General features: G+C 40.6%; 1 protein-coding gene across 1 annotated transcript in view; it reads left to right on the top strand.

Moving 5' to 3' along the window:
• The window catches only part of TXNRD1 (thioredoxin reductase 1), a 76,175-nt gene that overhangs the window by 26,004 nt on the left and 26,306 nt on the right, over window positions 1–23,865 (top strand). The window contains exons 4-10 of the mRNA XM_088453577.1: window positions 8,371–8,480; window positions 16,394–16,516; window positions 16,660–16,732; window positions 17,178–17,297; window positions 21,240–21,382; window positions 21,718–21,833; window positions 23,280–23,505. Of these exons, the coding sequence (XP_088309703.1) occupies window positions 8,371–8,480; window positions 16,394–16,516; window positions 16,660–16,732; window positions 17,178–17,297; window positions 21,240–21,382; window positions 21,718–21,833; window positions 23,280–23,505 (911 nt within the window). The remainder of the gene's footprint in view (window positions 1–8,370; window positions 8,481–16,393; window positions 16,517–16,659; window positions 16,733–17,177; window positions 17,298–21,239; window positions 21,383–21,717; window positions 21,834–23,279; window positions 23,506–23,865) is intronic.

Raw genomic sequence — 23,865 nt, forward strand, 5'->3', positions numbered from 1 at the left:
TGAAGGTATTTGGGGTACTTAAATGGTCTCAATAGGTGCTGTTTAGAGTATTTGAATTAGGGGTGAAGAATAGCATTTAAAATATTTTTTTATCAGGAAATAACTAGTCCCAGCAAAATTGGGGTACATGATAATGGGGGGTAGCATATTCTAAAGTTGCTAAAGTGAAGTAAAAAACATCAAAAATCCACCTGTTGCAAACACCTGCAATCAAAAAAACACCTGCGGCATTCTTGGGGACCCCCCTGAAGTCTATTTCGCTAGTTTTTAAATTTGTCCCCAACTTTCTTTTTTTTCACCCCCAAAACAAAAGTACTTTTTTGGGGTGTCCTGAAGGTTTTTTTAAAACTTTTTTGATGAAGGGGGACTGTACCAAGGGTGCTAGGGGATTTTCAAAAGTGTGCACCCCAAAAACGGAATTCTGCACTTTTTTTCGATCCCTATTCATAGGCTAATTTTTTTCACCTATTCCAATGCATTGACTTTCCGCGTACGCGAAAAGTTTTTGGAATTGAATACGGAGAAAAGTTTTTGCCTGGCGAAATTATGTCACCCACCATACTTTTCCGCGGATTTGGACTTATCGTGGCTAATTGAATATGGGCCTAAGAGTAAGAATTTTGTTTTTTTAAAATGGGAGTAATCACTGCATGCTTGAAAAGTGATGGAAAGATACCAGTAGAGAAAGAGAGATTACAGATTTTAGTTAAGGGTGGGTTGAGCACAGAAGACAGATCTTTACTGATTTGTGAGGGTATGGGATCAAGAGGAGAGGTAGTAGAGTAGGAGAATGAGAAGAGTGTAGATATTTCATCTACATTTGTGGGGTCAAACTAAAAGAATGTGCCAGTGGGTTCCGGTAGGTAATTGAGCAGGTCACTAGCTGGGGAAGAGCGTACCATTTCATTTTGGAGCTTTTCAATCTTGTCCTTGGAATAGGAAGCAAGATCTTGTGCACTGATAGTAGCAGGTTGGTTGGGTAAGAAGTGATTTAAATGTATTAGATGCTCGCTTGGGGTTAGAGGCTTGGGCAGAGATGACCATGAAATACGTTTGTTTGGCAGTGTCTAGAGCATTACGATAAGACTGGTAGATAGTCTTATATGTGAGGATGTCACTTGGAGTACGAGATTTATGCCACTGATGTTTTTGTAGGTGTCTTGTTAATTTAGAATGCCACGTTTGATGTCTAAAGGCCAGTACACACTAAACGATATATTAGTGTGTACCAGTGGCGTAACTCCCGGATACAATGGAGTCATTTGCCGCCGGGCGTCAGTCCTGAAGGGGGCACCTGGCTCCATTGTCCCCAGGAGCTGCATGGAGAAGGCGCGCCGTTGATCGGCACTACACCTCCATTGGCGTAACTACAGAGGGTGCAAGGGGTGCATTCGCACCCCCTGCACCCTCCATTTGCCGGGCGCCCGCTGAGTGTGTTACCAGCGGGCGTCCAGCTCCTATTCAAACCCCCGGCGGCAGCCGGAGGACGGAGCTCCCTCCGTCTTGTGTACCTGCAGTGTACTATGGGAGTGACGTCATAACATCACTCCCATAGTGCCGAGGAGTGGACGCCGGGGACGGAGCTCAGGAGTGAGCTCCGTCTTCTGGGTACCGCAGTGCACTATGGGAGTGACATAATGACGTCACTCCCATAGTGCCTAGGAGCGGACACCGGGGATGGACGGCAGCAGCAGTGGAGCGGGGATAAAGGTAAGTGTTTGTTTCTTTTGTGTGTGTGCGTGCACGGTGGGGGCCATCACTACTGGGGGCAACTACAGGGTCCTCACTACTGGGGGTAACTACAGGGGCCACACTACTGGGGGTAACTACAGGGGCCTACTACTGGGGGCAACTATAGGGGCTCACTACTGGGGGCAACTACAGGGGCCTCTCTACTGGGGGCAACTACAGGGGCCTCACTACTGGGGCAACTACAGGGGCCTCACTACTGGGGGTAACTACAGGAACCTCACTACTGGGGGCAACTACAGGGGCCTCACTACTGGGGGCAACTACAGGGGCCTATTACTGGGGGCAACTACAGGGGCTCACTGCTGGGGGCAACTACAGGGTCCTCACTACTGGGGGCAACTACAGGGTACTCACTACTGGGGGTAACTACAGGGGCCACACTACTGGGGGTAACTACAGGGGCCTACTACTGGGGGCAACTATAGGGGCTCACTACTGGGGCAACTACAGGGGCCTCACTACTGGGGGCAACTACAGGGGCCTCACTACTGGGGGCAACTACAGGGGCCTCACTACTGGGGCAACTACAGGTGCCTCACTACTGGGGGTAACTACAGGGACCTCACTACTGGGGGCAACTACAGGGGCCTCACTACTGGGGGCAACTACAGGGGCCTACTACTGGGGGCAACTACAGGGGCTCACTGCTGGGGGCAACTACAGGGTGCTCACTACTGGGGGCAACTACAGGGGCCTCACTACTGGGGGCAACTACAGGGGCCTCACTACTGGGGGCAACTACAGGGGCTCACTACTGGGGGCAACTACAGGGGGCAACTACAGGGGTCTCACTACTGGGGGCAACTACAGGGGCCTCACTACTGGGGGCAACTACAGGGGCCTACTACTGGGGGCAACTACAGGGGCCTCACTACTGGGGGCAACTACAGGGGCCTCACTACTGGGGGCAACTACAGGGGGCTCACTACTGGGGGCAACTACAGGGGGCTCACTACTGGAGGTACTGCATAGGGGGACCATTACTGGGGAGCACTACATAGGCGGGCAATGCTTAGGGGGGACCACTACTGGGGGCATTATATAAAAGGAACTGCATAAGGGGGGTGGCAGCAGCTGGGGCTGGGGGGTTGTACATTTTAGTTTGGGGGGGGCACCAACATTTATCTTGCCTCCGGGCACCTGGGATGAAGTTACGCCACCGGTGTGTACCAACCTCGTCAGTGATGCGACTCAGCAGGGTGCCGGCATCGGTAAGTGCATACATACTAGCCGATGCTGGTAGCAATGAAGCAACTTCAGGGACTATGCTGCATTCGACAGCATGATGCTCGCTAACGATGTCGCCCGACTGATGTGCATGCAGGTCCAACGGGTGATGTCGCTGATGTTGCGAGGGAGCGCGAATCATCAGCAACATAGAAGGTACACAGTAGATGGTGAACCCGATATGTCGTCCGATCCGGCCTGTACCCGGCATTAGTCTACATGGAGTGTGATGGGTAGGTGGAGCCACTTCATCAAGGGCTAATTCTATGTGTTATACAGGTGTGATACAGCTGTCTCAGGAGAAGTGAACTTAGAAATTGGTAAGAGTACTTGTTGCAGAGAGGTGGCTAGTTGTTGAAAATTAATAGCATTAATATTTCTGCAGGTTTGAGGTGGCTTGGTTGATTTGATTGACGTTGTGGTTGACGTAATGGAGGAGAGTTTGCAGGTGATAAGGTTGTGATCTGAGATAGGGAAAGGAGAATCAGTAATTCAGAAACTGAGCATAGTCTGGTGAATACAAGACTACAAGGCAGAGGCTATCCTTATGAGTAGAGGAGTCAGTCCACTGGGAGACGCTGAGAGAGGAGAGGAGAGGATAATGAAATCACCCATAATGATGGTGGAGATGTCTGAGGATAGGAAGTGAGGGAGCCAGGCAGAAAAATGTTACAGAAATTGTTGGGGTGGCCCAGGTGGGCGATAGATAGCAGCAGCTCGCAGAGAGAAAGGGATGAAAGTCCTGAATGTACTTCCAATTATGTAAATGTGAGTGATGGTACCTGTGAGAGAACTATGTATGTGAAAGATTGGTACAGTAATATTCCTACTCCACCTCCTTTACTATTACCAGGCCTGGAGGTGTGGGCGAAGTGTAGACCACCATGTGAGAGTGCTGCAGGGGAGGAAGGCTTTGAAATTTTTGCCTGAGTTTAATACAAAGTGTATTAAAATCAGCGAAATAAAACAATAGAAAAGTAATGAAAATTAAAATGAGAGTGGCTGTAATAATCTCTGTGTCCCATTAATATTGTGAGACGCTACATACGGACTAGTGGATTGCTGCAAAGTAGAGTAAAAGCAGAGCTATTAAAATTGCATAAATATAATTCGGTTGAACTGAAATTAGGTTAAGATCAAGAGGTTACAGCAATAACATTATTAATAAAGCCTATCAGGATAACCAATTTAAAGATAGAGACACATTACTGTACCAAAAAGAAGAAAAATCAAAAACGGCAAAAGATCAATCAGATTCATAGGAACTTATTGCAGACAATGGAAGAATTTGAGAAATGCCCTCCAGAAATACTCTTATGTTCTTAAAACAGATGACAATCTAGCTACCATTTTAGGCTCTAAAATTGATATAAGCTGGAGGAGATCTAAAATTTTGAAAGACCATCTAACACACAATCATTTTGGTATAAAAAAGAAATTAAGTGAACGAAATGTAGGTTCTCATAAGTGTGGGCACTGCAAGGCCTGTGAATTTATGGTGAAGAAAAGCCACTTTATAAATCGCTATGGCATAAGTGTGGGCACTGCAAGGCCTGTGAATTTATGGTGAAGAAAAGCTACTTTATAAATCGCTATGGCAATAGATTTCAAAATCAAAGACTTCATTAATTGTTCTACTCTTGGAGTCGTATAGTGTTTGACCTGCCCATGTGATAAGATCTATGTGGGCATGACGATAAGACAACTGAAAAAGAGATTAATGGAACATGTTTATAACATCAATAATACACAGAGATGAAACTAGAATGAAGACTCTCACCAGTGTAGCAAGACATTTTTAAGTATCATCAAGGAACTGCAGTAGCAAAGGGTTGCAGGCATTTGGAATGGAGAAAATACAGCTGGGCCTGAGAGGAGGAGATATAACTCGAGAACTTAAAAAAGAAGCCAGCCTGATATTTTTAATGGACATTGTAACACCCAAGGGTATTCAATAAAAGTTATGTTTAACATTTATATACCTATATTAACATTATTGTGCATCCAAACGATTGGACTACTTTTTGCTTTTTGTGCTGTGTACTATTTCAATGGTCCAGGGATAGCACCCCTCATATATATCCAGATAACTAAACGGAATCATAATACAAAGAGGGTTTAGTTATATAGGTATCATGTACTAACAACTTTGGTGCGACCTATTTGTTTTGTGCTCAGTATGACCTGTAACATGAAACATGTCTTCCACAACCTCACCTTTGTAGCAGAATTTGACTGTTCCTAACCCAGTTTTAAGCAGTTTAAGCTGTTTTTGTTTCAGTTAATGACTGTGGGCCTGATTCATTACTGATTGCAACTGCGATTACGCACACAATCGGACGATTGTTGCATTCTTCACTTGCGTATGCATCGCAGTGCGCCTGTGCAAACAACCACTGCTATCGGCACAGCGATCGCAGTGACTATGCAGACCCATCACAGAATGATTGACAGGAAGTGGCGTATGTGGGTGGTGACTGGGGGTGGTCGGCGAAACGCAAACGTGCCAGGGCATTTGAAGGCCATTGCAGTGGCATGCACATATTATCCACTGCGATGCTTTGCGCAGCTATGAGTACTCATAGCGTGCGATGAAGTTAGCAATTCCTAAGTAAGGTCAGAGCTTGTGCAAGGGTACGTGAGGTTGCAATGGTACTCGAAGTTACCGATGGTTTTTCAGTCTTGCTAAGGATTGTGTGTAAGATAAAGTGGGCGTCCTGTGCTGTGGTGGCATAGCGGTTGCAATGTATTAGCATACTATCGCAGTGAGACTGCATGCGTAAACGCTATTGCAATCGCAGTTGTGATCTGTAATGAATCAGGCCCTGTGTTTCAACCTACTATACATATGAAAATTATGAAAATTCCCTGACTTTGTGTAAGTGTGGCTAGAAGAATTGATGCTGTTTTGAAGGCAAAGGGTGGCCACACCAAATATTGATTTGATTTGATTTAGATATCTCTTCTGTCCATTCACTTTGCATTTTGTAAGTTGATAAATATTAATGCTTCTATTTTGAAACCACTATATATATATATATATATATATATACACACACACATTATATGGACAAAAGTATTTGACCACACCTGTTAATTATTGAATTGAGGTGTTTCAATCAGACCTGGTATATAAAGTCAAGCACCTAGCCATGCAGTCTTCCTTTGCAAACATTTGTGATACAAGATGGGTTTGAAGAGCTCAGTGACTTCAAGTGTGGTACTGTGATAGGATGCCACCTTTGCAATAAGATGGTTTGTGAAGTTTCATCCCTGCTGGATATTCCACGGTCAACTGTAAGTGCTATTATTAAAAAGTGGAAGCGTTTAGGAATAACTGCAACTCAGCCACTAAGCAGAAGACCACATAAAATTACAGAGCGTGGCCAACAACTGCTAAGGCGCATGGTGCGTAAAAGTCGTCAACGCTCTGCTGATTCCATATCTGAAGAGTTCCAAACTTCCACTGGCATTAATGTAAGCACAAAAACTGTGTGGTAGGGAGCTTATTGGAATGGGTTTCCATGGCCGAGCAGCATGCAAGCCTCACATCACCAAGTCCAAGTCCAAGCGTCGGATGGAGTGGTGTAAAGCACACAGACACTGGACAGTAGAGTAGTGGAAACGTGTTGTGTGGAATCGCACTTCTCTGTTTGGCAGTCAGATGGGCGAATCTGGGTTTGGCAGATGCGAGGAGAACGTTACCTGCCTGACTGCATTGTGCCAACTGTGAAGATTGGTGGAGGAGGGATAATGGTATGGGGCTGTTTTTCAGGGCTTGGTCTAGGCCCCTTATCTCCAGTGAAGGGCAATCATAATGCTTCAGCATACCAAGACATTTTGGACAATGCTATGCTTCCAACTTTGTGGCAACAGTTTGGGGAAGGCCCTTTTTTATTCCAACTTGACTGCGCTCCACTGCACAAAGCAAGGACTATAAAGACATAGTGTGATGAGTTCCATCATATTAAAGTATATGTATTTGAATACACTGTCATCACAGTCCCTGTTGGTGTAATTGTCAGGTGTCTGAATACTTTTGTCAATATAGTGTGTAGATAGATAGATAGATAGATAGATAGATAGATAGATAGCACCAGCATATCTTGCAGTACTTTAATGTAGCTAACCTACACATATCCAGACTCATATGCGTCTCTTTGGATTCCCTCAATAATAGTACCATGCCATTCCTATAAATTTCTACTGAGACTATATTTCCTTTTCATTTAATTATTCCATTATATCCATGTCATCTTCATTGTTATGTTTCTTGTCCTCTACAATTTACCATTTCTGTCATCAGTTCTGTATATACTGTACCCAATTCTCCACTTTACTGCTTCCATTCTTACCTCTTTAATACTGTTTATCTATATTAAACTAATCCTATCCCACATAAAGCATGTTTGGACTGACTTAACACTGACAGGTATTCTGCAGACCTCCCAGCTATCTATTCTCGCCACTCATATTATTTCTAGCTCCTCCTTCAACATCATGTGGTCCTCTGGCTCCATCTTTGCATCACCACCAAATAACATCTATTTAAAACATCAGAGACCACACAAAATGCTCCATGACAAAATATTAACTTTAAGATTAATTACATAATAAAAGTAATCATGTCAATTTTGCATTATTAGCATTATAACTATCATAGTTTAACATTGTTTTTAGTATGTTCTCTAGAATATGCCTTGTCATTAAGGTGAACATACTGTATTTAAGGGGTCTATTTACTTAGCATTGGATGGAGCTAAATTGAACGGATATAAAGTACCAGCCAATCAACTCCTAACTGCCATGTCACAGGCTGTGTTTGAAAAATTACATTTAAGAGCTGGTTGGCTGGTACTTTATCTCCGTCCACTTTTGCTCCATTCAATGCTTAGTAAACAGACCCATATCATTTTTACTCCAATTTGATCAATTTTATAGCAAAACTCCCACTGAATGTAAGAAACTAATAAATAAATATGGATAAGATTTGAGTCATTGTTTAATTTCACTTTCTAAATTATAGTTACTACAAGCCAATGAAAACATCACTTTGTGAATGCCAAATTAAATTAAAATGACAGAAAATACATATATTAATTAACATATATTATTGTGGCTTATATTTAAGAATAATTTCCATAGTTCCCTTAGGGATATTTTCTGTTCCCAAATGTACGTCACCCTAATTATTCACAACTAATTTCCTGTATCTGGTAAAGTTTGCAAGTCATGGTTACTCACACCCTTATGATACAATGTGTATTCCTATTGTGAGGAATCAGAAATAGGAGGTGGTAATAGAAAGTATGGTTATAACAGTCCCTCCTTTTTTAGCTCATCTTGAGAGCAGTTTATAAATGCAGGTGTCACATATGATTCTTTTCACAGACAACAGGCAGGAACTTGAAGAAGAACTTTATGAATATACCATGGAAACGGCTTTACCTAATGTTTTTGTGAAAGAAAACCTTATAGGTGACTACGCTGAAGTTATTCAGGTACTTTTTAGCTGATCATTGCTTTTTGTACATTGTTGTAATCTGATTTTTAATATCTGAAAACTTTCCAGTGCAGGGAATGCTCTTGAAGTTTGTCAATTTATTGTTTTCATTTCTGTCAAGCCAGGATAGTGGACAAATTGAAATTACACCACTTTAAAAGCTATATAACTTACTACAAATATATTAAACATAAGTAGTATACACAGAAAGCCAAATAAAACAAAAATAAAGATACTGATGAAAATCATGATTACATTTTTACCACAATACTAATTGATTTGATTTCTGTAGTATATGTTGGTATTTTTTATATAGGGGGGAATTCAATCAGCCCCGATAATTTTTTGTGGGTGAAAAACTGGACTTTTTTGCATTTTTAAGCTTCAGGCATTCAATTAGAGCCAGATAATATTTTGGGCGAAAACACATAGAATCCATGATAAGTTCACAGACCTATATGTATTTTGCTGCTGGCTTCCCAAAAACAGGCTAATTATTGGGTACTACCGAGTACTCCCAATCAGCTCCTGACATTTTTCAAACACAGCCTGTAAAATGACAGTTCGGAGCTGATTGGTTGGCACTTCTCTCTCCACTTCATCTCTCCCCAGGCTTAGGTAATTCTCCCCCTTCAAGTAAGAACATAATAAACATATCCATTTTTATCTGGGTTCAATACATATATATTATAGAAATATACACACAGTTAGGCACAGCTCCATAAGTAATAAAATACACAAAGATACATACTGTATACTATAAAGTGTTAAATCAATACATACTATGGATTTAGTTATGTTATATTTGGACACCATGAAAACACTCTTAGATATCTAAACTCAAATATTGAAGTAATTCTGTATGCATTACAGTATTAAATCTATTCATTTAATTCTTAACATCATATAGACACAACTCCACTATACATACTGTATATATTCTAAAGTAGCAACACAAGAGAAAATCAATACAATCCTATGATAGTACGAAAAACAAAAATACATGTTTGTACAGTAAAGCCAATAAATATTAAGATTCAACAAACATAAATAACATTTAATTATATTGTATTACTCCAGTTACATGTGCAGAACTAAGATGTACCAAAGGCATCTAAGGCCCGTATTCAGTTTGAAGCGTTAAGTCCGGTTCCTCGTTAAGTTACCGCTGATGACGTCATTATCGTCTGTTTTGGTTTTACCCCGTATTCAATTTGAAAGACTTTCCGCCTAGGCGGAAAGTCAATGCAATGTAATAGGCGGTAAAGTTTCGCCTATGAATAGCAGGTGGAAAAAAGTGCAGAATTGGGGTTTTGGGGTGCAATGTTTCGGGAACCCCCGTGCAGCCTTCAGACAGTTCCCCAAAGGTAATCTGTGTAAAAAAAAAACAAACTTAAGGACACCCCAAAAATTGACTTTGAAAAAGGGGGCGAAAAGAAAAAATGTTGGGGTACAAACTTAAAAACTAGCTAACTTGACTCTGGGGGGGTCCCCAAGTATGCCCCAGGTGTTTTTTTGATTGCAGGCGTTTCCGGCAGGTGGATTTTTCACGTTTTTTCAAGTTCACTTTTTCAACTTTAAATATGCTGGCAGCCATTTTCAAGTATCCCAAATTTGCTGGGATAACTTATTTTCTGGAAAAAATACTCCTAAATACTATTCTGCATTAGGTATAGAAAAACACTATTTAGCAGCTATTGAGCCCATTTAAAAACACCAAATACCTTCAGCGAGCCAAATCGGGGGTTACCATAGTGAACCCCCATGTCAGAGCATCATTTGGGGGGTGACAGGCTGATTTCCCCAAAAATGACAGTACTTTCCGCTAGTTACAGTATTGCCGGATGCCGTTTACGCGTACTTTGAAATTGAATATAGGGTAAAGCGTGCACGCGTGCGATACTTTAACGCCTACAAAACAGGCGAAGTTGGCGTTAAGTCCGGGTCGCGTTAACTTAACGCGGCTCGGCTCTAATTGAATACGGCTCCAAGTGTGCAATAACTACATAGTTCACTCAATAAATGGAACATGTGAGAGCATATGTATTTAAGCTCTGGAAAGTGATAAAGTGGAGAGTGATAAACAAACACAGCCTGCAACATGACAGTTAGGAGCTGAGCGGCTGGAATTTATCACTCTCCACTTTATCACTTTTCAGAGCTTAATACATCTGGCCCGTGATATCAAAGTTCTTGATGTTTATAATATCATCAACAAATTTATATAAATAGCCTTAAGTGTGTGTGATACAGTCATGTGAAATTCAAAGTATTGTACATTCTCTTTCAAATCAACGAATCAGGGCATAATTAACAATCATATTACAATCTTATTCTAGACATCATCAGGTCCCTAAATTTGATATGTGACAAACCTAACTTCATATAACAAACAATCCATGATAGACATTACTTTGTTGTAAAGGTTAGTGATATGTGTGTGCGATATAGATATATATATAATTTAGGGATGTGCAGGCTCGGATAAGTTCGGATTTTCCCGCCAAATTCTGATTTTTTTCCCCCGCCAAACAACGGGTCTCAGAAAGAGGCAAAACGTCATCTTTCATTGACAAACATCATCATTCCTGGACAAAAGTCCATGAAAGATGATGTTTATCCAGTGGCGTAAATTCATCCCAGACGCCTGGAGGCAAGTTATAATTTGCTAAGCATTGTAGGTTTTACAATGGTTGAAAATCATTCATGGTTGAGATTTTGTTATGAGACCCTTACTAACAATATTTAGAGTTCATCCTTAAGGGTAACGAAATTATCAAGCAAAATGTTAAAAACTATTGGTAATATTTTTCCATGTCAGATCCATTGTGCCCTTTCAGTAATTAGAATTATTTTATAATTACTTAGTAGGAAATATAAATTTCTTCTTTTTAAAATGGTTCAATGTTATCGGGTGGCTGTGCACTTATCCACTGGATCTAATATAAAGCTGGTGAAGGTTAATATATTCCTATGATTATTTTGTGTATGATGATTATATTTTTTTTGGTATGCTAAATTTGTGGTCCTGTTTACCAGTGTTGCCGAACCCTTGCTGTTGAGATAGTTTTGACATTGTCTGCACCCACAGTCACATCAGAACAAGAGCAATGAAGCCAAAACCAGGCTTATCTGCGCAAACCCAGGCCCCAGGACAGGCTCAGAAGTGCAGGGAGAAAGGAATGCATCATATGGCCCTTCCCCTCATTTTCTTACTTAAACATTAAACAGTTTGGTACATTATGTCAGCATTCACCATGTCTATTAAACATGATCATAATGTCAACACTGATAAAATGTTCAGAATGTTGACAGTTTATTTTTGAGTTTTACTCTAACCTTAATGCTAACACTAGCCCTGACGGTAACTCTAACCCCTAACCCTAACTCCTACACCTAAGTCTATCCCTAAAGCTCATGTCGACATTTTAATTTTAATTGTCAACATAGTGACCGTCGACATTTGACCGCATCCCAAACAGATATATGAACAGAAAAAATAATAAACATACCTTCTAATTACTGCATGTTACAGCTTTATACTATATTTTAAATGTCACCTTTTTACATGTCTGTAAACATGTAGCCTTCTTTGTGCAGGTACAAATACTAAATACTATTATAGACAAAGTGATCTTCCCAAGTACTGGCAGGAATATGCTCACTGTTTTCCAAGAAGCTTTCCTTGATCACAAGAAATTTGGCCACATTGACTTACCGTCACAACTATATATAATAATATAAACCAGATCAACTTAAATGAAATATGTGCTAGAAAAAAATAAAATGTAACTACTTAACAGTATCACTGAATTGCAGATACATTGTTTACCATGCTAGTCCAACATATCATTATTAGTATAAATAAGAATATACAATTTACTAAGTTTATCCTTAGCAGTTACAAATAGAAAATTGTATAATATATATACTAGAAACTGTGATCAAGAAATGGGACAGCCTATGTACGATAATTATATAGCACAGGGCATGTGAGGTGCAGTAAAGCGTTCTGACTTGCTTCCTGGAAGTGTAGGCACACTGCTGACACACCTAGAATCTCATCACAGGTTTCTTAATTCTGGAAATCTATATTTAAGATGAAGTGATCTTCCCACATGCGCCTGAGTAAGTCAGTTTGCATGAATAATTAAGTTGCATGAATCAGCATAGACACTTGTGTTCCCGTACAAGTTGTATCAGCCAATGTTAGCTTTATAAGCATCATTCACATATTAATCAATAATTAAAGTAGTGGCCAAAATTGTGGAAACCTTTTGGAAAATGCATGTTTTTAGGATTTCATTGCGTATAACTGCATTATTTTTAAAGAAAATCCTATGAAGGTATATGTCACTGGAAAGATAATTTTATACACAATATAATGCAGTTCACCGCAAAGAATTATCTTTATTACGTAAAAAGTTATAACTAAATAAACATAGGGAGCACATTTGATGCTACCATAATTGATAGTAAAACATCTTGTTTGATTGTTCGCTGTTTTTTATGCGTTTTTTGATTAAAATTTTTTGAAGTAAGTTTGTAACTTATTTAGGTGACAAGCAAAGTAAAAAGAGTTGACTGGTCACCTAGAAAGAGATACAAAATAATTACTTTACGTGAAGAGGGTAACCAAAAGAGGCATTTCGAAACTGTGAAATAAGTGTCAACAGACTCAGTCGATTCAAAACCAAACTGGTAAAGGTAGTAAAAGATCCACAACACCATGCTGTGATAGAAGAATGAAAACACTGTGCATGAGCGACAGAAGAAAATCATCTGAGGCATTTTAAAATGATTTACCTGAATGTGGTGTAAACATCAGTGCCAGGACGGTTCGACACAGACTTCAAAATTTTGGATTAAACGCCAGAATTTCAGGGAAAAAGACGCTTTTATCTCTCAAACAAGACAGAAAAGATTAGATTGAACTAAAAAGCACATTAATACCCCTTTCAGACATACGACCCGGGAAATTTCCTGCTCAGACCCAGGAATTTCCCCTGTGTAAAATCCCGGGTATTTGGTGGAGACTCCCCTTTCACACTACATAGTCTACCTGGGAAATTCCCGGGTAGACCCCTTTCAGACACAAGCCGGGTATTTCTGCTTTATACACACTGGATGTATTCCCCACCTCTCACTTCCTTCTCTGACACGTCAGCGCCACAGCCTAATCCGGACATGTCCCCCGAGATGTGCTAGGGGAGAGCGGGGGACTAGCCAGGCTGGAGCCAGTACTGCCATTCTGTAATGGGTCCCCGGGCTGCAGTGACAGGGGAGGCCCACTCTTGGAGCCAGGTTGATGGCGCTGCGCTAGAGCCGAGCTTTGTGACCCCGTGAAACCCCCACCCCAGTGACGCGGAGCCGCCTCTTCTAGCATCCTGCCCCTCGCATTGCCCCTCGCAATAGGGGCAGTAGTGGTGGTCCAGCGGGAGTGTGGACAGATGGTGAGCGGCAGCGCTGAGCGTCCTATAGGACGCTCTGCGCTGCCAACTCAGAGCAGCAGCGCTGAGCGTCTTATAGGATGCTCTGCGCTGTCAGCTCAAAGCAGCAGCGCTGAGCATCCTATAGGACGCTCTGCGCTGTCAGCTACATGTCAAAGCTGCTTGGTGCTGCCCGGGAGTACTAAATTCCCGGGTAGCACCATTCAGACAGAGGCAGGGTAATTTCCCGGGACTTAAGTCCATGGAAAAACCCTGGTCGATTGCAGGGGCGGCTACCCGGGAACGTGTTCCCGGGTAGGTACCTTTCAGACAGACTTGGCTTCCTGGGAATTTGGCTGAGGCAGGCCAAATTCCCGGGAATCTCGAGATGTCTGAAAGTGGTATAATTGTCAGAAGAACAATGGAACAGTGTCATCTCACAGAGACTTGGAGAAGATTTGCTACCTGAGCAGGGGCATTTTAAGAAAGGAGGGGGCCCGTGTGCACTCCCCGTGCGGGGCCCCCTCCTCTCTCCCCGGTGGCCGGCAGCCGACTGACGCGGCTAGCCAGCCACCGGAGCCTTAGTAGACTCCAGACACTAGAGTGTGCCCGGAGTCTACTGCGCATGCGCAGAACACCAGAAAATGGTAGCGGCAGCCATTTTCCGGTGTTCTGAGGAGCGCCGACACCCGACGTGAGACCACGGACAGGTAAGTCTAAAATAATATGGGTGCAGTGTGTGCGGCGCGCGGGGGGGGTAGTTGGGGTTGCACACACAGGTGAATAGATGCTGCTCACATGCGCACAGCATCTATTCACAATGCAGAGAGAGCCTGGGAGCAGCCAATCATCTCGGAGAGCACTGGGCGCACCCCCACAGTGACTGAAACGGGGGTCCTGTGGGGCTCAGCCCCTTTTCCCTAAGCCCCACCGCCTTTCCTGACATGGGGCACGCCTTAGACATGTCAAGGGTCCCGACCCGCTGGCCACCAATGTTGGGAGGTATGTAATTGCAGCAAAAGGCTTCCAAACTAAGTACTAATGGATATTTTGCAAAACTAAAGGTGTCCACACACATACCGGTGTGCACACGATCAGCCGATCTGTACAATTTCCCTTGAAACTCTCCCCGGCAGCTCTGCACACGATCTCCACACGATATGCACACAATTTGGTGTCCAATCTTCATACGATCTCTCCTGCATGCAGACTTTTCACTGTGTATTGTATGCTAGATTGTCAGATCTTTCCTACTGCACGGCAGATCTGAAGATGCGATGTGCGACCAGCGGGGACGCTCATCACATCGTGATTGTGAGTGGGAACTCACGATTTCCTCACGATTTTGGCATATTTTACACGATCTGTCGTTCCAATGTGTCAGAATCGGCCAGATCGGGTAAAATGTGTGTGTGGCCACCTTTAGAAATGTACTTTCCCACAGTTCAGTATGTTTAACTGTTTTCAAAATGTAAAATGTTGTTATGAAGTTAATTTTATTATGTTCTAAAGGAATTTGCCATTGTAATGAAATATGCTTTTTGGTATAATACTAAAATATATTAGTGCTATAAACTGTTAAACTTCACAATTGCACATTTTCCAAAAGGTTTCAACAATTTTGCCCACTATAATTTCTACATACAGCCTATGACATACTGTGCAGACAAGCAAAAAATACAATTTGAGACAAAAAGGCTTCTATAATATATAATATAACTATTGGAAATTTGCATAACTCTATTGATAGTTATCATTTTTCCATTACACTACATACTGTAAAACCAGGACCGTCTCTACTGAATTGGGCATTATTTAGGTCCCCAGGGGCAAAGAATCTCCCTTGCTTTTAAATGTTATGATTCATTATGTGTATGATTCAATGTGAAATGTAGCATTTCTGATGGTTTAACCTGTTGTGACCTATAGTTACACTTAATGTTTCTAAACCAATGTAGTCATATAATGGGGTTTATGTATCAAGCTGTGAAAAACCTGGAGAAGTGGACCCCCTCTGTCTTAAAACCTTGAGGAAGATATTAGCATTCTGTACTATTGACATGTACTGTTTTTTCACAATATGATTGATGCATCCTGTTCATAAAGTCAATATGAATGATTAAAACGACAATGCTACAAAAGGAAATGCTTTAACATGTTTTATTAACATTTTCTATCAGTGTTATTGATTTAAGAGGAAATGTTCCCCTTCCCATGCTGCAGTGTTAGGGTATTTTATGTCAGTCATAGTAACTAGAAGACAAACCTTGTACATTTATACTTTTTATTGAAATTCTGTATGTTTTTATTATTGTTCAGACCTAGTTTATGCTTTGAAGCACAACAACAATCACATTAGCCATAATAACAATCACTTCTTTAACAACAATCTCTTTTAGCCATTTCTATTTGCTTTTGATACTAGTTATAATACTGGTTGAAGCATAATTACATCTTGTTTTTCCTCTCTGCCTTTTTCTAGCTGTCTAAGGATGGTCTGTTTCAAAAACTGCTGGAGGATAAAGAGAATAAACCCAAAGAGGATACCTATGACTTTGACCTGATTGTCATCGGGGGAGGATCAGGCGGTCTAGCTGCTTCTAAGGTACAAACAATTTACTGTCAGTGATGATTTCAGGGCTCAGGGGAAGGACAAGTCTATATGCAGGGTAATGTTCATCATAGGCTGCTCTTTGGGTGTACAATAATTATGATCTAATGTGTGCTGTTGTCACATTTTCCTGCCAGGAGGCTGCAAAGTATGGCAAGAAAGTACTGGTACTGGATTATGTAACTCCATCCCCACTAGGAACCACATGGGGTAAGTTGGAAAGGACAGCTTAAGCAGAACCTAGGGGAAACCATTCCTGTTCCCTATATGATATCCACTAACAACAACATGATAAACTTATAAGTACGGGAATACAACAACAAAAAATAAAAGGCAAATTGCTAGATTTCCAATAGACCAAGGGCTAATTAAGTATGCAAGGAGCATAGTCATCTGATCTGTGATCAGTGCAATTGGTTGGCTTCCTTGGACCAATCAGTCAATCATCACACTTGATGATTAGTTATTACTTTACACATTGAGCTGAAGAGCCCAGTATATCCCGATTGTACTCATGTGGTTGAAAATGTAAAGATCCTTTCATAATTTCTGTTATGATAGTATAACCATTTTGTTGTCATTGGTGTTTGAGTGTCTTGTGAGTTTTCACTACTGTTTACATTTAGTAATATAATATTTGTTCTTCTTTTTCTAGGTCTTGGAGGAACATGTGTCAATGTGGGCTGCATTCCAAAGAAGCTAATGCATCAGGCAGCCCTACTGAGACAGGCTTTAAAAGATTCTTCTAAATATGGATGGAAAGTTGAAGATAATGGTAGGTAATTAATACAGTATTGCTTCCAAATAGTGCTGACTCTTCGGGCCCCACTGACTTATAGGATGCAACTCTACTAAGCTAAAACAATCTCAGTGTACATAAGCACTAATCACCGACTGTAAGTAAGGCTGGGATATTCTAGCTAGAAAAGTGCTAATTATTAAAGTCTCCGTTTGACACCTCCGTCAGTGAGGCCCCAAAGGATGGCACGAGGAGAGGCAATTATTTGAGTGTAATTAGCTCAACTCTGTAACTATTCTGATGTCCAGTAAAGTAGATGGGTGTGGAATTTATTGAAAGGCTTATGGTGCATAGACACGGGATGATCGATAACGATATCATTGTTCGATCTCCCGATGTGTTGGACGATCGATATCGCTCTTCCAGCACACCATGTACCCACCAACAACTATAACGACCAGCGAGCAACGATCGCGGGTTCCTTAAGTAACCTGGTTGATATCGACCATGGTGGCCTGCATGCATGGGCTATGGTCGATTCGTGCCCAAATAATGCATGATATGAACGATAACGATGTGATCAATATTGTTATCGTTCATATTGTCCATTTTAGTCGTTACATGTGTACGCAGCTTAACTGTACAGTATATCTAAAACAAGTAAAAAAGCTGTTATTGCATTCAATGGAAAATATGTGAAATTATTTATCAATAAAAATAAATTAGAATTACTTATACATTAATAAGTATGATCTTAAATAGTGGTGTAGCTTTTTATTGTACTGGTTAGCATGTCTGAACTTAGGAACTCATTCTCTAGTATTTGTGATTCAAGAAATGGGTTATCACTGCATCCTCCCATTTTACAAGAGTGCTACCGAAGACACTCAGTGGTCTAGTTATCAAGCATTGTGAAAACTGTGGAGAAGTGGACCAGTGGAGAAGTTGCCCATAGCAACCAATCAGCTCATACCTATTATTTTATAGACTGTACTTGATAAATGCTACTTGAAATCTGATTGGTTGCTATGGGCAACTTCTCCACTGGTTCACTTCTCCACAATTTTCACTGCTTGATAACTAGACCCCTTAGGGGTCTATTTACTAAAGTGCGTTTTTTTAGAAGTGGAGATGTTGCCCACAGCAACCTGTCAGATTCTAATTAACAGTTATCTAGCACCTTCTAGAAGATAATAGCTGGAATCTGATTGGTTGCTATGGTCAACATCCCCACTTTAAAAACCCGCACTTTAGTAAATATACCCCTAACACTTATTACTATAATTTCACCTGTTACCACAGTCCCCATAGCCCTATGGCTCTATGTAATCATTAGAGCTTAATTGGTAAATTGCCGCGCAACTAGAATCTGAATAAGTGTGATAAGCGGCAATACAGATTGTTAGCACAGCGCTGGATATTAATTCACATATCCTAAAGCCTATTTCATTTTTAGCTTGTTATTGTGGGTACCCATTGTGCATAGGTAATGGTGCCTGGACCTCACCATCACCATTGCCCCAGCATTACCTATTTCATCTGCGCCAAACACACTTTAAAATACAACACTACATACACAAGGTTACTTCTACTACTAACCCTATTTTTGTTTTCCCTTTGCATTTGTAAAATGTAAATAAAAGTTAAATGTATAATCATTTGCTTGTGTAGTAATTCTTCAAGCTTTTATCACGTTCTTACTATGTCCCATAATTATCTCCTCCCAAAGCCTTAATTTTAACCTTATATATAACATACACATAAGTCATAACAATGACTTACTTTCATTAATCATATATTGTATACATACAGTATAAATCACCAGATATATTTATGCAATTATAAACAAATAATAATTCACAGATTATTCACATAGATGTAAACAGCATATTAATATGTATAACAAAATATGTACCCGAAAAGGGCCAATTTGTGTGGAAAGTTGTAAATAAAAATGAGAATTTTAATTTACAAGTATAGTATGATGGCATAGAGCAGGGATGGGGAACCTCAGGCCCGGGGGCCGTTTAAGGTCCGCAGAATAATTTGGTCTGGCCCTCAGAGTTTTTTTCTGCTAGCCTCATATGGCTAGTAGGGTGCCTAGAATGGCACCCTGCAGCCAGATTCTATGCAGCAGTGCCGCCTGGAGTGTCCTTAGGACGCTTCAGATGGTCACACCGCTGCCCTTAAAACTCCGCGGAGCATCCTTAGGATGCTCCAGGCATTGTTATAATAACCGTGGATTGTGGCCCTGCCCGCGTGTGACATCACACAGAGGGGGCGTGGCCTGCATAGATGACTATTTCTGTGACATCGCCCTACTACAAGTACTCTCCGCAGTTCCAAACTCAATCACCTCCCATCTGTGCAAAATAAAAGCACAAACTGTATATATTATTAAACACCAATAGATTCAACAGTTAAATATTTATAATGTGCAAATAACAAATTTATTTTACAAAAATATAAAAACAATTATGTGTATTGTAAGCAAAATGCCACCAAACTCTAATACCCTAGGTCCATCTTGGTGGTATTTTTACAAGCAGCTTTTGAAGGACATAACCTACGCCCCAGTCTAATACCTTACATTCCTGCCATTGACACTTTTTAACACAATGGCTGAATGAAAGCAGACTATTGAGATCTGTACGCTGCTTTGGTTATTTGGTGTTATTTTCATGTGTTTCTCCACATACCTTTTATAAGCATTATTTCATAGTCACTGATTAGTTAGATCATATAATATATGATAAAAGAATAATTCATGAAATAGAGAATTTAACCCTCTCTTTAAATCTCACACTAGTGTGATGTCATGGGGTGGTTCTGCTAGGTTGGCCCATGCCCTATATTTGTTCCATAGGAGTGTTAGGGACCTGGGCAGGCCCATAATTATGACCATTATTATGCAAAGAACCTCTTTGATGCTATTCAGCAGTTATATTATTAGGTTCAGCATGGTTAGAGTGTGCACTTGCATTTGTCACTTCATGAAATAGAGAATTGTAAGCTCATAAGTTTAATTTTTAATTTTTTTTATTTGTCTTTTAACCTGTACGTTTACTATTATACTTAAGTGTAGCAGGTAGGTTCTGCTTCCATGATGGTGCTTCTTAATTTTAGTCCTTGGAATAAAAAAATACATAAATAAATAAACTTCAACTCAAAGTGGAATAACACAAGATAATTTTGTTTGCCACAATATACATTAAATATATGTATATAAATCCCTGTTTTAGAATTATTATACAGTATATTTGAATTCAATTATCAGATATTTTGCTTCTTAGAAATGATGCATTAATTAGCCCAAACCTGTGAATATTAACCACTTACTATATGATAATAACACCGCAATATAGACCTGGTCACTTATAGAAAACCAGGTGGCTGATTAGTAATGGATGATTACTTCCACTTTAGCGCACATACTGCAAGAATAATAGCGAATATAACATCAAAGTAAAAAATTATTAGAACTGTATCACAGATTGATGCACTGATAAATGTTAGACTTTAATGAATTAACGCCAGGAAACAAGTACAGGTTTGCCCTTTACTGGATATGTTCACTTAAAATTAACCTGTTATGTCATACATTTAGCAATGATGACAATTTAATTTAGTAATGAGAATTCACTTATTTGAATACTTGGCATATATCTCAGGATTACAGTAATTATATTATATATGCACGTGCAATTTTGATCAGCCTTTTTTAGTATGTTAGCAAATATATCTTCTAATAAGTTTTTCCACACAGTTTTCAGCCTTCAGACATGTCACATGTTCCCAGTGTCACACCGGTTCAGTAACACTGTCCACGTAAAATATCCCTGATATAATATATAATTCTAAATAATTTGAAACTAAAATAATGTATTTTCTTCGATGCACTTAATTTTAATTCTTTCCTGCCAAAAGTTATATAGCTAGTTCAATAGTTAACCATGTGTCTTGTGTTCCTTTCACCAGTGCAACACAATTGGGAGGTTATGAGCGAGTCTATCCAGAATTACATTGGTTCTCTGAACTGGAATTACAGGGTGTCACTTGTAGAAAACAAGGTGAAATATGAAAATGGCTACGGAGAATTTGTGGGACCACATCAAATTAAGGTACAGGCACGTCCACATATGTAGATTGACTTAGGGACATAGCCAACAGTTGACTGCCTAAAGATACAAATGATGGCATGGAAATACACAGCTGGGCATACATGATAGCTAGAGCAATTTTCTAGAATTTAAAGTATACATGTAAAAAAAAAAATCCAGTCTTCTTAATATAACTTACAGATGAGACCTAGGTTCTTTTCTGTGTTTTCATAGGAAGAATTTGCCATACTACACCACAGTGTCACCTACAATGTACTCTTAATAGTAAATTATTTTTTTTATTTCAGTTCCTTTAACAAACCAAACTGTATGAAATTATCTTTTTTATTCTACAGTCAACAAATTCAAAAGGCAAAGTGAAGTTTTTTACAGCAGAAAAATTCCTCATAGCTACTGGAGAAAGACCACGGTACCTGGGTATACCTGGAGATAAGGAATACTGCATTACAAGGTACTGACCACATCATCCACTTGGTGTATTGCACTGTGGTCCTGTGTTTTGTGTCATTGCAGAAGCTGCTGGATGGGGTTGGGTATGGGAGACCAGCAGTCGGGATGCTGGCTGTCAAAATACAGACACTCAGAATCCCGACAGGGTGTTCAAGCCCTCCCCCCTTCATCCCCTAACCCTCCCTTTCTGCGTCCTAACCCTCCCCTATAGTGCCTAACCCTAACACTCCCCCCTTAGTGCCTAACCCTAACCCCCTCCCTGGTGGTGCCTAAACCTAACCCCACCTGTCTGCGGCCTAACCCTAACCTCCCCCCTCCTGCAGCCTAACCCTAACCCCTCTCCCGTGGTGCCTAAACCTATCCCCCCCCTTCCCCGATGGCTAACAGCTAACCCGGCTTGCTATACTTACGTTTGGGATGCCGGCTGTTGGGATTCTGGCATTAGCATCTCAACTGATGTCGGGATTCCGGCACTGGTGTTCTGGCCGTGGGTCGGGATTCCCGGCGCCGGGATTTCAACCACCAGCATCATGTGCAGCGGTCACATTACTACATCCTGCTGGATGAACATACAGCCAAGTTGATAAACGAAGAGTTTGGTAACATACTGTAGCTTCTTTAAAACAGGAGTACTTGTTTATTCCATGGATTCAGACACAAAACATTATTCACCATATCATTCTAGGCGGGTTCCTGTGTTAATTTGTAGACAGCAGAAAAGTAATTAAATAGAAGTATATTTTTAATTAAACACTGAACTGCTGACTGGCAAGCTGATTTGCAGTCACAATTTAGGTCCCCCGTAGGAACCGATTAGGAAACTCTGCTTTCAACAGTGTGATTTCTGTACTTCATAACATTGTGCTGAACTATTTGCATAGGTTTGTAACTAATAATTGCATTTATTGTTTGTAACCCTAAATTACTTTGGGATAGCATCATGTGTTAAACTGCACACAATGTTCTTTACTGCAATTAGTGGTACATGTACTAAGCCTTGGAGAGAGATAAAGTGGAGAGACATAATGTACCAACCAATCAGCTCCTAACTGTCATTTTTCAAACTAGCCTGTAAAGTGTCAGTTAGGAGCTGATTGGTTGCTACTTTATCTATCTACACTTTGAAGAGAGATAAAGTACCAACCAATCAGATTTTAAGGGGAATATTTACTAAAGTACAGGCTTATAGAAATTAAGATGTTGCCCCTAGCAACCAATCAGATCCTAATTATCATGTAACTATCTCTAGCTAGAATGAAATTGGTTGCTATGGGCAACGCCTCCACTTTTATAAACCTGCACTTTAGTAAATATAACCATGTAATTTTCAAACACAGCCTGAAACATGGCAGTTTGGTACTTTGTCCCTCTTTAAGCTTTGATAAGTCTCCCCCTTCATTTTTATTCAAAATGTTATATCAAGGATCTCATTCTAATTGTATTACAGTGATGACCTCTTCTCACTGCCCTACTGTCCTGGGAAGACACTAGTGGTTGGAGCATCTTACGTTGCACTAGAGTGTGCCGGCTTCCTGGCAGGGCTGGGACTGAATGTTACAGTTATGGTGCGCTCTATTTTATTGAGAGGTTTTGACCAGCAAATGGCCAACAAGATTGGTGAACACATGGAAGAACATGGAGTAAAGTTTATCAAACACTTCGTACCAATAAAGGTATGACCTAATTTCCTGGCTGACAAATCCACAATATATGTTATTTGTAACATAAATGTTTGTGAGTGCTTCTATTTATAAATATGCACACACGCACACGCACACACATGACACATTTTCACTTTGATCAATGACGCAATCAACCAACCTCCAAAGCATGACACGATTGTGTCAGAGTAACCCCTGTGTGGTTAAGGTGCACAGTTTTAATTCCTGCACTGTGGTACTGAAGCTCGGTCTCCTCATGTATCCCAGTATCTTTCTGTGTGTATGTATGTGTGTTGATTTATAAATGATATTATTTGTCTACTTTTCACTATTGTTTTCAGAACTGTTTTACCAGCAGCAGATTTTTATATG

The sequence above is a fragment of the Taudactylus pleione genome, unplaced genomic scaffold (assembly GCF_031769625.1).
Source record: "Taudactylus pleione unplaced genomic scaffold, aTauple2 ptg000040l, whole genome shotgun sequence".
In the NCBI taxonomy this organism is placed as follows: Eukaryota; Metazoa; Chordata; class Amphibia; order Anura; family Myobatrachidae; genus Taudactylus; species Taudactylus pleione.